This window comes from Antechinus flavipes, chromosome 1 (assembly GCF_016432865.1).
Source record: "Antechinus flavipes isolate AdamAnt ecotype Samford, QLD, Australia chromosome 1, AdamAnt_v2, whole genome shotgun sequence".
Taxonomy (NCBI): domain Eukaryota; kingdom Metazoa; phylum Chordata; class Mammalia; order Dasyuromorphia; family Dasyuridae; genus Antechinus; species Antechinus flavipes.
Window position 1 is genome coordinate 214,320,554 of NC_067398.1, and position 14,428 is coordinate 214,334,981.

A 14,428-nucleotide genomic window follows, 5' to 3' on the forward strand; every position below is an offset into this window, starting at 1 on the left:
TCCAGGCAGCTTCGGGTCAGCCATGGTTGTGTCAGCAAAATTCTCGGCAGGTAAAGGCGGAAGAATCTCATCTCAATTTCCTTAAATAAAGACACAAAATGGTGCCCTGCTCCCCCCAATGAAATGAGATAAATAACAGAAAATGGAAACAAAAGGAAATAAAGGTGATTTCATATAGAATTGTCCAACAATTGCCAATCCCCACTTCTTTTTTTTAATCTGAATAATTTATTGTCCATTCTAAATCATAAGAGGTGGACTAGCACATAAAATGGGTGAAGTAGAAAAGACATTTGGCTTTCAGAGTGTCTGAGAAGTCATTCAGAATACTAAGGAATCAGAAGGTTCTTGTGAATTACTTCTACTCTTAGTTCCAGGAGACCACAGATGTTTTGTGTTGCCAAGTGCAAAATGGAAACTCCACAAGTTTTGAAATCATTCAGTGAAAGTTTTTTTTTTCTTTTAAAGAGTATTAAATACTTTAAAAACAGAGTCCCCATTTGTTATGTCATTTGTGGTCAATTTGTGGGTGAACTATTATGAAATCTTTAAGAACAGTTTTTCTTTTAACTTTTTAAATTTTATTTGAAGTAGAAGGAAGGCATCCCCAAAGAGATCCCCAAATTGCAAAGCAAAAAGTCAGTCAGATTCCCTAAATTTGATATTTGAAAACCACCAGTTTTCCAATGAAGTCTTAAAAGTGCTATGAAAATGCATGCCTTGCTTTTTTGATTTTATTTTAGAAAAAAAATTGGATGTGTTTAGACTCCTTCAATTGACTTTTGGACTCATGTTGTCAACCATTTTTGCCATTATTTTTAGTTCTTTTTTCTCTTCCTATTTCAGAAAAGTTTTAAAATGTAGTTTCATGTGTATTATATCTTGAAAATTGTTGTCTGAATTGTTAGTTTAAAAAATCACAAGTTAACTACTTTTTAGCTCATAATATTGATGTTTTCCTTATATAATCTCTTGGTTTGAAAAAAATATATATTTTTATGAATCATCAAGAAAATGATCTATTGGCAAGTATTAGCTTTAGCCTAATCATATTTTGCTGTCTCTTGGGAAAGCTTGCTATTGGGGGAGAGGAGAAGTGGGGGGAGACAGAGAGACAAAAGAGAGATAAAAAAGAGAGAGAAAGAGAGAGATAGAGAGAGAGCGAGAGAGAGAGAGAGACAGAGAGAGACAGAGAGAGACACAGAGAGAGACAGACAGAGAGAGATAGAGTGAGACAGAGAAAGAGAGAAAGAGAAAGACTGTCAGAGACAAAGACAGAGATAGAGAGAGACAGAGAGAGAAAGAGAGAGACAGAAATAGAGAAAGAGGAAGAGAGAGAAAGAGTGAGAGAGAGAGAGAGGGAGAGGGAGAGAAAGAGAGAGAAAGAGAGAAGAGAAAAAGAGAGGAGAGAAAGTTCCTTTGTTTTTACTGAGATATTTTTAGTGAGTCTACATTTTATTTGCCATTAGAGACCTTTACACAACACTATTCCAAAGCTTCCCCAATGTAAGTAACAACTACTTCAATTGGAGACACTGGCTGTCTTGTTATGTTCACTCACCATTGCCCCCAGCATTGGGGTAGGGCTAATATGTAAGCAATTACTTTTCTGATCAGTGACACTGTTGAACTCCTTTGGCTTCTTACCGTTTGAATAGATTTGTCATTAGACGTAGTTGTGCTATGAAGTTAACAGCTGCTATGGAGCTTTGTCATTTAAGTTGTCAACAATAAATTGGAATTTCATAGCTCATTATTTTCATAACTAATAACCACAGTGGACAAAATGTCATTCTAATTAGAATTGCCTTTTAAGAAATAACTTCAGCCCTAAAACAATATGACTGAAGATTTCTGAATTGTGGTCATTGAATCTGTAGATTATTTTGCTATCAGAGAATGAAAGGGATAATGCAGTAGGAGATAGATTGTATTCAACAAAATATTCAGCACTGGGTCCTTTTAGGAGACATTGAAAGAATGGCAAGTAGAACCCCAACCGGGTTGATATGTACAATGCCAGCACATCCCTATTGAAGAGGAAATATTTACATCACTTATCTGCGAGACTGGGCTGTATGACACCAGGTACCTGATGTTTTCAGTAGGTGCACTTCCTTAGAGCCTGGGGATTGTGTCAAATGGCCACAGAGAACTTACTTTCCTCTTCAATGTGCAGTCTATGTTGAATGTCTTCTGATCCTCTTAGCCTTTTGGTGTAAGATTTTATATTTAATGTTGGTACTTGTGATCCACATTATTGAAAATCTCTTTTCAACATGAGCTTGGTCATGGCCTGCTGTATGAAATCCCAAAGGCTGATATTTTTACAGGTTCTGTAGTTTTAGAAATGCTAAAGTTCTGTAAACTCAGGTTGAGATAGTTTTTGTTTGTTTGACTTCTGAGAATCTTCACTAATATCTATCAAAAGGTAATTGGAAATGATGGGTCTTGAGGATTTGATATGTTCTGGTGGCCCATCTGGGCTAAAATACATTATCTCCTTTTATTGTAATCACTGCCCAGCATTGTCTTCAGATAACATGCTAGAGTGCGGAAAGAAACAACTATCTATCTCTAGTCATAGTAGACATGGAAAATTGACTCATGGGATGAAAGGAACATGATTTCATATCAGGGAAATAAAAAGGTTGTAAATAGATGACTCTTGTATGGTCCCGGAGATCACAATAACAGGTCTCTGATTTGGATTCAGATGCTTTTGCATTATTTTTTTTTGTTCCCAGATGCAAAAATTACTGGATAAAAATAGATTTCTTGGCTAATGTTTTAAAACTGGGAGTTACTAATTAAAATTTGCCAGTAAGTGCAGAAGGAGGGAACAGCTTGACTTTTCTATTCAGTCTTTGTCATGTAGTTGAAATTTGGAAAGAGGGCAATTTCCTTAATAATAAAATTTAAATTTCCCTGCCATCCCTTTAAATTAATTTAATGTTTGTATAACATTTATCAACTTACATCTTAAGCAGACATATCAAGTCTTGGATTGTGATTATATTTCTTTAAATTTAATCTATTTGATAATTGATTTTTTCCTGCAGGCTTTGTCAACAATAGTAGACACAAGCTTTTCATTTATTTAAATGTCCTAAACTCCTATTTGTTTGCTTTTTTAAAAAAAAAATTTCAAAGAATTTTATTTTAGTTTAATACAATAATAATGGCAGGAGACTGATCTCCTCCCTTAGAAAACAACATAGAGGAAAATACTAGTTAGATTTTTTTTTAAAGAACAATATTGTAAGAACAGATTAAAAAATACTGTTAAATGATTCCACCAAAAAAATTGTTTTTTCCCAACATCTTTTCTTTCACTGTTTGTCATAATGTAACTCCCTCCCCTGCTGTATTTCATTAAGTAAAGAAGGGACTATGGTAGGAAAATGTCCCCAGAAATTACAATTTGTTGTGTTAGAGCTTACTGTACTATATCCAATTGTGATTTATTTATTATTATTATTTTTTTACTACTACTTCTGATTAATGACATATTTATAGTTAATTTTGGATCTTAGCACATCTTTTAATTTTACCAGTATCTGTTGTCTTGACATTATAGAAAAATATATTTTATATCATGATATGATTTCAATTAACACAAGTTAATGTGTTCCAAGAGGAGTATATACCATTGATATAGCAAAGTTTTAAATCATAAGCTGCAGGGGCGATTTTCAGTGGAGGATTCATCTGCCTCTACATTCCTCTATTTTTTCATTATTTCCTCTATTTTGAGTAACACCATATTTTTGACAAAAATCATCTTTGCTTGATTTCTGTCAGTTCCTTATAACTAAGCATTTTTCCCCCCATCTTTGTTACAGGTATTATGAGACTGGAAGTATCAAGCCTGGGGTGATTGGAGGGTCAAAACCAAAGGTCGCCACACCCAAAGTTGTAGAAAAGATTGCAGAATATAAACGCCAAAACCCTACCATGTTTGCCTGGGAAATCAGAGACAGACTCTTAGCAGAGAGAGTGTGTGACAATGACACTGTGCCCAGTGTCAGCTCAATTAACAGGTAAAGATTTGTGGGGGAGAGTTTTAGGGATGGGAGGGATGAGGGAGGGATGGGATAACATATCAGTGACGGGTACCTGCCTTATCCTTGCTTTATACATTTTTTTCCAGACTCATTATTAATATAATGTAATAATGTAAAACAAAGAACCAGGGTTGTACTGAGGGTAGAAGTGATATTATTCTTTTCTTTCCAAGACGATATATCCCCTTTAGATGCTGATAGTGGATGTGCACTGTCAGGGAGAGGGCAACCATTTTGATACTCTGCCGGGCTATTTGAGATTTCTCCAGGCCTAGACAATAACTCTGCTGTTCCTTTCCCTAGCTTCTTGGGAACAAAGGCAACTCAGAGTGTGCTAGGCTGGGCTGTTTTTTTTTTTTTTTTTTTTAACATCGGTTGTGTCGATCAATCTCTGTTTGCCAGTCTGAAACCCCAAATGTAAAACAATGAGTATAAAATAATCAGACTTTAGGTGGAACCAAAGAATGGGCTTCAGGACTATGGGGCATGAATGGCTTGTTTTCCATATTCCCAAAGGCTATAGGAGTGCTACCTCTCCTTAGAGCTTCAACTTCTCCAAAGCAGAGGAGATAAATGAGATAACTAACACTGCTTTCCCCTTTTCTTCTCCCCCTCTCACCCCATTACATTCAGAAAAAATTCTTTGGCTTAGAAGTAGCCAACATGGGAACAAAGAAATTTAAGCTATTTAAAAAGTTAGGGGGGAATGCCTTATTTATTTGATGGGATAAAGGAGTAACAGGATAACACCAAATAATCCTGTTCCATATAACTATCCTATATTATACTATATTATAACTTATTATAATTATATTTATAATTATAATAACTATGATTGTTATTTTTTCATGGTTTGAAAAGATTCTTTACTTAGCTAGTTTTCGGTAGCAAGTGTTCAGTGTTTGAAATCTGACAGTAGCACTGGCTATTAACTATGGCAAGTTAATGGATATATGGCTAGAAGTACATGGACCAAAGGACCCGAATTTTTGTAGGAAGCAAAATAATTCTTTTGCTTTCATATCAAATTAGGATGTATTTATCAATGACTATCTTAATAAAGCTATCAGAGGTCTTAAAAAAAACCCAGTAAACAAAGTAAATCTTAGGGGAGAGGTAAAATAATCATAAAATTTATCTATCTAGAAGGTTTATTTACTCTTACACATACAGTAACAATTAATTCCTAAGACTGGTGCTTTTTTTTTACTACTACTTCTGATTAATGACATATTTATAGTTAATTTTGGATCTTAGCACATCTTTTAATTTTACCAGTATCTGTTGTCTTGACATTATAGAAAAATATATTTTATATCATGATATGATTTCAATTAACACAAGTTAATGTGTTCCAAGAGGAGTATATACCATTGATATAGCAAAGTTTTAAATCATAAGCTGCAGGGGCGATTTTCAGTGGAGGATTCATCTGCCTCTACATTCCTCTATTTTTTCATTATTTCCTCTATTTTGAGTAACACCATATTTTTGACAAAAATCATCTTTGCTTGATTTCTGTCAGTTCCTTATAACTAAGCATTTTTCCCCCCATCTTTGTTACAGGTATTATGAGACTGGAAGTATCAAGCCTGGGGTGATTGGAGGGTCAAAACCAAAGGTCGCCACACCCAAAGTTGTAGAAAAGATTGCAGAATATAAACGCCAAAACCCTACCATGTTTGCCTGGGAAATCAGAGACAGACTCTTAGCAGAGAGAGTGTGTGACAATGACACTGTGCCCAGTGTCAGCTCAATTAACAGGTAAAGATTTGTGGGGGAGAGTTTTAGGGATGGGAGGGATGAGGGAGGGATGGGATAACATATCAGTGACGGGTACCTGCCTTATCCTTGCTTTATACATTTTTTTCCAGACTCATTATTAATATAATGTAATAATGTAAAACAAAGAACCAGGGTTGTACTGAGGGTAGAAGTGATATTATTCTTTTCTTTCCAAGACGATATATCCCCTTTAGATGCTGATAGTGGATGTGCACTGTCAGGGAGAGGGCAACCATTTTGATACTCTGCCGGGCTATTTGAGATTTCTCCAGGCCTAGACAATAACTCTGCTGTTCCTTTCCCTAGCTTCTTGGGAACAAAGGCAACTCAGAGTGTGCTAGGCTGGGCTGTTTTTTTTTTTTTTTTTTTTAACATCGGTTGTGTCGATCAATCTCTGTTTGCCAGTCTGAAACCCCAAATGTAAAACAATGAGTATAAAATAATCAGACTTTAGGTGGAACCAAAGAATGGGCTTCAGGACTATGGGGCATGAATGGCTTGTTTTCCATATTCCCAAAGGCTATAGGAGTGCTACCTCTCCTTAGAGCTTCAACTTCTCCAAAGCAGAGGAGATAAATGAGATAACTAACACTGCTTTCCCCTTTTCTTCTCCCCCTCTCACCCCATTACATTCAGAAAAAATTCTTTGGCTTAGAAGTAGCCAACATGGGAACAAAGAAATTTAAGCTATTTAAAAAGTTAGGGGGGAATGCCTTATTTATTTGATGGGATAAAGGAGTAACAGGATAACACCAAATAATCCTGTTCCATATAACTATCCTATATTATACTATATTATAACTTATTATAATTATATTTATAATTATAATAACTATGATTGTTATTTTTTCATGGTTTGAAAAGATTCTTTACTTAGCTAGTTTTCGGTAGCAAGTGTTCAGTGTTTGAAATCTGACAGTAGCACTGGCTATTAACTATGGCAAGTTAATGGATATATGGCTAGAAGTACATGGACCAAAGGACCCGAATTTTTGTAGGAAGCAAAATAATTCTTTTGCTTTCATATCAAATTAGGATGTATTTATCAATGACTATCTTAATAAAGCTATCAGAGGTCTTAAAAAAACCCAGTAAACAAAGTAAATCTTAGGGGAGAGGTAAAATAATCATAAAATTTATCTATCTAGAAGGTTTATTTACTCTTACACATACAGTAACAATTAATTCCTAAGACTGGTGCTTTTTTTTTTTGACTACTTTTCCTGTTACTTCTTTTTGAGAAAAAACACACAATTTTTGTGTCTGCTTATGTCACATCTTCCTTGTACCTGCTTCTTGCTAAGGGAGAAATTTTTGCAAAATGATCTGTTCGGGGAAAGTCCAGAGAGTATCATTAATTCCTATAGGTGGTACTCATTTGGAAGAGGAAAATATCATTATTTTGTGAGTAATGTGGGGTCAGAGCTTTTAAAATTCACATTTTTGTTACAATTTACCTTAAATGATTTTAATACAATTTGTGTGAAATGTCTGCCTTACAAATAGCTTCATATAAATCATTTCTACCGTATCAGAATTTTTGTTAAGTTTAAAAAATGCTTAATGGATTCAGAAGGAGAAATAAATGGGAAAAGAGAGAAAGACAGAGACAGAAGGGGGGAGAGAGAGAGACAGAGACACACACAGAGACAGAGACAGAGACAGACAGAGAACAAAACAAAGGCTGTTATTCAGCATTAAAGAAACAAGAAAATAAAATTTCTCTTTAAATAGATTGTTATGGCCTAATTTTTCTATCTGTTATTCATGACCATAGATAATGGTTCTGGTGAAAAGAGGACCTCTTTGGTTTTTGTATTATTTTTTAAAAAAATTTTTTATTGATACCCTTTTTTCATATATAGTTAACTTTATCTTTGACCTGAGATTTGCTGATTTGGGGGGATTGTTTTCTCTTCATTTACCTTGTTAAAATCATTTTTATAAGATGTAGCCTGGTATACTAGATGGAAAGCTGACTTCAGAGTTTGGAATCAGATCCTGTTACATGTGATACTGTGCAAGTCATTGAACCTTTCTATACCTTGGACATCTCTCTAAAATGATACATTGCAGTGCAAGTGCATTGGGATGGGGTCGTTTCCTCAAGAGGAAATCCTTATACTAATAAAATCACAAGTGTAGGTCTTCCCTCTGCCTGCCAAAATTTTTTAGTGTAAGCAAGTATTTCATGAAGAGTTCTTTATATAAGGAAATCACAGGTCTGAGTCTCCCCATCTCTTTCTACCAAAAGTCATTGTTTTAAGAATGTATTAAAGATTAGATCTCTGAAACATCTTTATTTGAGGAAAAAAGGATAATTTCTCTAAGGACTGGAGTAAAGATATAGAATTCTGACTCATTGAATTTGATGTAACTCGATTCAAGGTCACTTGACTCAAGGACTGCATAGATGTGTTAGGAAAAGCACTAGATTTGGGTATGAGCAGACCTGAATTAGACATAGCTATGTAAAAGTTACTTAATCTGAGTTCATTTCCAATAAAAATGGGTCTAAGATTCTTTATGGAGCACAATAATGCCATTTGACTTTTCTCACCTTTTTATTAGCTCAGGATGCATTTATTAATGAGAAATAATAGATAAATAATAGATGGATAGATAGATGGGGGGGCAGAGACAGAGACAGAGAGAGATAGTGTCAAAATATTAGGAGACACCCTCTTTTCCAGAGCTAAGATCCAGCAAGCACCTGTGCCCTGAGTTTGGCATAACAATAATCCTTTGCCCTCACCTTCTGGAACTAATGGTCTTTGAGCTCAGATAAGCATCAACAGATCCAGACATGAAGGCCTACTTTAAATAGACTTTTTGTCACTAGACAACTTTGACTCAGTGTTGCTGATATACCTCACTACTGTTGCTATATTATACTATTTAATTCTTGTCTAGCTACAAATATAGAAATTAAAATTCAGCCCCACTGTCTTGGGTTCCCTCTCCCAATCCCACCCCAGCCTCACTAAGGAGGGGGCCCCAGTACATGTATCTCATCTGTGTTCTTGCTTGCAAGCCATTTCCCTCATTTTGAAATTAAACCTCTGTTTGATTCATGACTCTTTTCTCTCAAGTCTGCTGTGTTTGGCTCTGGACATTCACAGGTGACACTCGTTCAATCTATTTGACATTAAATAGATTGATAGATAATGTATTACTTCCCTCAGATTTTTTTTTAAGGGAATGGCTTTTGTAAATTGTTATTTCATTATTATAAAATAATTTTAAATCACAATTAAAAGGCCATGTTAAATTGCACTTAGCAAATATTTATTGTTGTCTACATACTTTAGAGTCTACTGGGAATTATTTACAAAACTTTGGGAAGCCCCTTCTTCAATGAACTAATAATTTTATGTAAAATCATTAGAGGATGATACAAGATTGTGCCTAATCAAATATCAAAAAATTAAATGTTAATACTAGTAAAAAGAATTCAGATTTCTGAAGTATTTCATTCATTTTTTGTGTGTGGTTTTAAACGACACTAAAACTTTTGGGACACATATATACAATTTACACAGGTAGCTCATGAACTAAAAAATTTAAGCTAAAATTAAATATTGTAAATCTACAAATATTCTTTTTTTGGATGACTGAAAGGCCTCCAAAATTTGAACAATTGTTATTATAATTTATATTCAACTTTTACTATTTGTCTTAACATTGTATGTGAGTTTATGTGTGCATTTTTAAAAAGTGTGTTCTAAAACATTTTTATCTCTACTGTACTGGAGAATTTTTTGTGACTGTTATTTTGTTCTTCAAATATAGGTTAGGAGAATGATTGACCTAGACAAGTATCTTTTCTTAGTATCTTTTTCTTATTGAGAAGCAGACATATAAAAGATGAGCTCTAAGGCAAATATAGAGTGAATAACATTGTTCTAATGATCTTTCCCCTTCTTTCTATTCTGTCATCTCTCCCTGCAGTATTGCAAGAAATTTCCAATCAGTTTCTCTGTCTCAAGTGTCTTCCTTTTCCCATTCATTCTCCACTCAATTGTCAAAGTTATATTCCAAAAGCACATGTCTGTCCAGGTCATCTCCCCACTCCCATCTTAAAAAATTGAAGTGATTCCCCATTGCCTTTAAGATAATCAACAAATGCTTTCATTTTCCACTTAAAATTTATTATAATCTGATTCAAATTTGTTTCCATTTGTTACTCACTTTCACACACTCTATGTTCTAGCCAAACTGCCTTGTTTCTTCTTCATATATGTTATTGCTTCACCTCTCTCCCTGGCTATATATGGGCCATCTCTCATGGCAGGAATATACTCCAACCTTCCCTCTTAGAATAATTGGCTTTCTTCAAAGTTCTACTTAAATGTTATCTGCTAAATAGAGATTTCTTGATGACCTCAATACTAGTGTCCTTCCAAATTACTTGGTGTGTATATTTTATATTCACTTATGTAATAAGAATGTTTTACTTCATTTCATAGAATATAAAATCTTTGAAAGGATGGAGTAACGTTTCGTTTTAGTCCTAATTCCCTAATACCTAGCACGATGTCTGGTATTTAGATGCCTTATAAATACCTGTTGATTGACTGTTTGGGATTTTTCTTCGTCTCACTGGGGTAATTCAGTGGAAAAAATTTAAACTCTGACTCTGTGACAATTGTAAGATTAGAGTAATTTATTTCTATCTATATGGATCTTTTTAATATATAAAATGGTGGGTGGGGATATTTGGACTAGGTGAACTACATCATTTAGTTCCAAATCTATGACTATGATCTACATGATATTTGGGACAATCTTTACTTTGAATGAAGCCTGAAATTTTCTTCCCTATCTTCTTCTCCCTTTCCTCACCTTAGGCCATTGGTGGGAAAGGGGGAAAATGTATTTCTAGCATACTGAATTGGAACTCAGAATGCATTTGCTCATATAAACAATGTTTAAAATGATGGTTTTCTCTTTCATTTTCACTTCTGTCTTCCTAGCCCTGGAAATTCATTTGTGCATATATGAAGCTTTTCAGACACTTCCTTACTTTATCTATTCTCATAATTACAAAAGGGGAAAATTTGAATAATCACAAGTGTCTATAATACCTAACATATTCTTAAGTTCTAAGCCTGAGACTTCAAATGGATTTAACATCTGAATAGATTTTATCCATATGTTAGCAAATGAGTTAACATGTGTAAAGTGTTTTGCAAGCCTTACAATGTAATATAAAAATACTATTATTATTATATGATTGTATTATATGATAATGATTACATGATTACTATATAAATTATTATGTGATTAATTATATTAATTTATGATTTTTTGTGCAGCAAAGGGAAATATATTTCCTTTAAATTTTGTGGAAAAATTTCTGAATTAAGGATTAGGAGAGCTGGGTCCTATTTCCAGCTCTGCCATGGGTTAAGTGTGTGATTCTGAACCTCTCTGGGTCTCAGTTTCTTATCTGTAATATGATGGCATTCTATTAGATGATTATTAAGGTCTCTGACATCTCTAATATTCTATGATATTTGTATAGTGTCAGGTAGCGTGCCAATACTCTACAAAATAATGAATGCTAATGTGAATTTAGTTTTCATTAAACCTAATTTAGACTATATACTGTGTGCTCTTCTCATGTGAATATTTTGAAAATAATTTATATTTGTTAATATTTCTATCATAGTTGATTAGCTTTCTTATCAAAGTCTTCTCCTGCTTCAGCTCCTCATTATAACAATGGCCTGCTCATTCCTTTTTGGCTCTTCAGGATGAATGCTTACATAGTTATAGGATCATAGAATTTCAAGCTGGGAGGGACTTCAGAGATCTATTTTGACTTCTGCATTTAAAAAAAAAAAAGGTTTTTGATCTAGGTCTGTGATTCATCAGTGTGAGGAACTCCCAGGGAGAAAACTCCATCACCATTGTAGAACTACATCTCACCTTTAACTTATGTGTTAGTGAGTTGCCTGGACCCCTGAAACCTTAAATATAGTACCTCTTGTACACAATGTATGTCAGAGGACATATCTTCCTTCTTTCTATGTCATACTTAATCCCCCTCATTTTATAGATTAGGAAAATGAGGCTTGGAGATAATATGATATGACCAAGTTCATGCAGTTTTTCTCTTTGACTCTCACAAACTTCCTTTCCCTCATGAAAATCCTAAAAGGCTCTTTGTGAAATCACATTGTCAGAGCATTCCCAAGCCAGGATTTTATTTCTTTGATCACTTAGTTGACAATGTGGATTCAATGCCTATTATGTCCAGATCATTTTATGGTTTTGGAAAGTCAAAGGTGATCCAAGCTAAAATGATATAGACATTCTGTGATGTTTATCTTTCTCAAAGTTTTTTTTAGTCATATGTCATGAGCCTACCCGGCATTTTCTTGGCAAAAATATTGCAATGATTTGCCATTTCCCTTCTTCAACTCATTTTACAGATCAGGTAACTGAGGAAAAACAGGATTAAGTGACTTGCCCAGGGTCATATAGCTAGCAAGTATCTAAGGCCAAGTGGAACTCAGGTAGAAGAGTCTTCCTCATTCCAAGCTCAGTGATCCATCTCCTGCCCCATCTAGCTGTCCTTCTCAAAGTTTAGACTTACCCAAAAAGAAACTTCCAGAAGCTTTGTTCTTTAATTTCACAAATGATAGTTTAGGAACTTAAAAAGAAAATTTTCTATTAATCCAGCATTTTATCATCTCTAACATTAAATAAATGACATTATAGCAAAGCAGATTGGTTTTGATTCATTGAACTAAAGGAGTTACAGGTTACAGGTTTCTACAGATGACACCCAGGTCCATGAAGAATTTACAGAGATTATTGATGTAACAATTTCCAATTGATGACATGGTTCTGTAGTCCTTATATAGATAGGATACTAAATAACAATAGTCAAGAATTACAAAGGTAGGGCTATCATTTCAGAAAATGAAAGTGTTGTTTCACCTAGAATCCTGAGAAATCATCTACTTTAACCCATTTAATCTATGAGGAAACTGAGTCCCAGAGAGGGACATTGTTGGTACAAAATAGTATCATAGCCTAATATCTGGTTTTGCTCCTGTTGGGAGTACATAGTATGCTTTTTCAATACATATAAACTCAGATTTTTTTCTTACTGAAACTTCATTCATTGTAAATTTTAGTATGAGTCTTCTATCTACTACATTCACATATCACTTGATTGAATCTTTCTCCCTCCTTTGGCTTGGATACTTTTCCCAATGTATTTAATCCTGGTTTTTCCATGCACCTTTCTGTCAGCCTTATAGGGAAGGTGTTATAAAATATCATCATTCATAATAAGACCTCATGATTGGACTAAAATAATTCCTGGGTTCCTTTATGTTGAGTTGTTTACTTATGCAGTGGTTTTTCTTCTGCTCTCTGTCATGCCTGATAGTAAGTCATCCTTTTTTTCCCCAAAAAATTACATTCAGGATCATCCGGACAAAGGTACAACAGCCACCCAACCAGCAGGTCCCAGCTTCCAGTCACAGCATAGGTAAGAAGAACTTTTTTTTAAAAGATTAAAAAAATAGAATCAAAATATTCTAAAGAACTTTTAATCATTCTTATGGCCAGATAATTCTACATAAAACAGTTCAGCACACGTACTAATGCGCCTTCTTTGTCATTCTCCAAGGGCTGAACATGGTAAATGAATTTTATAAATACTGCTAAAAGGTTTTGAATTTTACTGATTATTATGATAAATAGCTTTCACCATGAGACAGAAAATTGAAATCTAAGCCAAAAAAAAGAGAGAGAGAGAGAAACACACTAATGGGGGTCTATAGAATGTCAGATAATTAAAGTAATAAATCAAGAAAGGGATACTTATTCATAACATTTTCTGCATCATTAGTCAGTAAGTAGTTTTGAATGTGTTTTTTTCTTCTATCAACCAACCATTCTATAATTCTTTGTGCACTTGCAGTCTTGAGTGAAGAGGTAGCAAAACTTTTCAAACTTTCTTTTCCTTTCTTCTTCCAATCTAATTTAGATGCAGTGTGACTGCATTCAGTGAGGACTGATCACTCTTTGATGGACTTCAGAGGCCTTTGCAGGTTGAGATTGAGGAACATTGATTAGGGAATGGGATCATTATTAGCATTGGCTGTTACTTTATTGTCTCATATACCTTCTCTCCAATTCCTAGGAGAGAAAAATAGTTTTCCTCTATTTAAAATAAATCCAAATGAGACAAAAAAGAACATCTTAAAAAATATTTGTTTTCCGGGAGGGGCAATATTATGTTTATATACACAGAGAGTAAAAACCAAATTTATTCTTCTTTCTGGGTCAGTATAAAACAAACTCTGAGTCCATTCTAATTAAGTTGGATCATTGAGTTTTTAAACTTTTCTACCTTTATCAGCTCTGCTTTGATTGGTCTGTATTGGGGATGAAGTCTAGTGAAAGTCCTTTCAAGTATGAAAAGAGAATTGAATTACTTGCTAAGAGATCCTGATTGGGACTCTACTTAAGACTTTTATTATTACAGTTGGTATGATACAGGAAATGAAGTTTGTGGGTTGTTCTAAAAACAGTTGTTAAAATTTGTTTTT

The 14,428-nt window shown here is 34.2% G+C and overlaps 1 protein-coding gene across 1 annotated transcript in view; it reads left to right on the forward strand.

Moving 5' to 3' along the window:
- PAX5 (paired box 5) overlaps positions 1-14,428 on the forward strand; it is a 314,686-nt gene that overhangs the window by 104 nt on the left and 300,154 nt on the right. Inside the window, exons 1-3 of the mRNA XM_051996111.1 lie at positions 1-50; positions 5,634-5,831; positions 13,298-13,362. The exon at positions 1-50 is cut by the window's left edge and continues 104 nt beyond it. Of these exons, the coding sequence (XP_051852071.1) occupies positions 5,746-5,831; positions 13,298-13,362 (151 nt within the window). The 5' untranslated portion in view covers positions 1-50; positions 5,634-5,745. The remainder of the gene's footprint in view (positions 51-5,633; positions 5,832-13,297; positions 13,363-14,428) is intronic.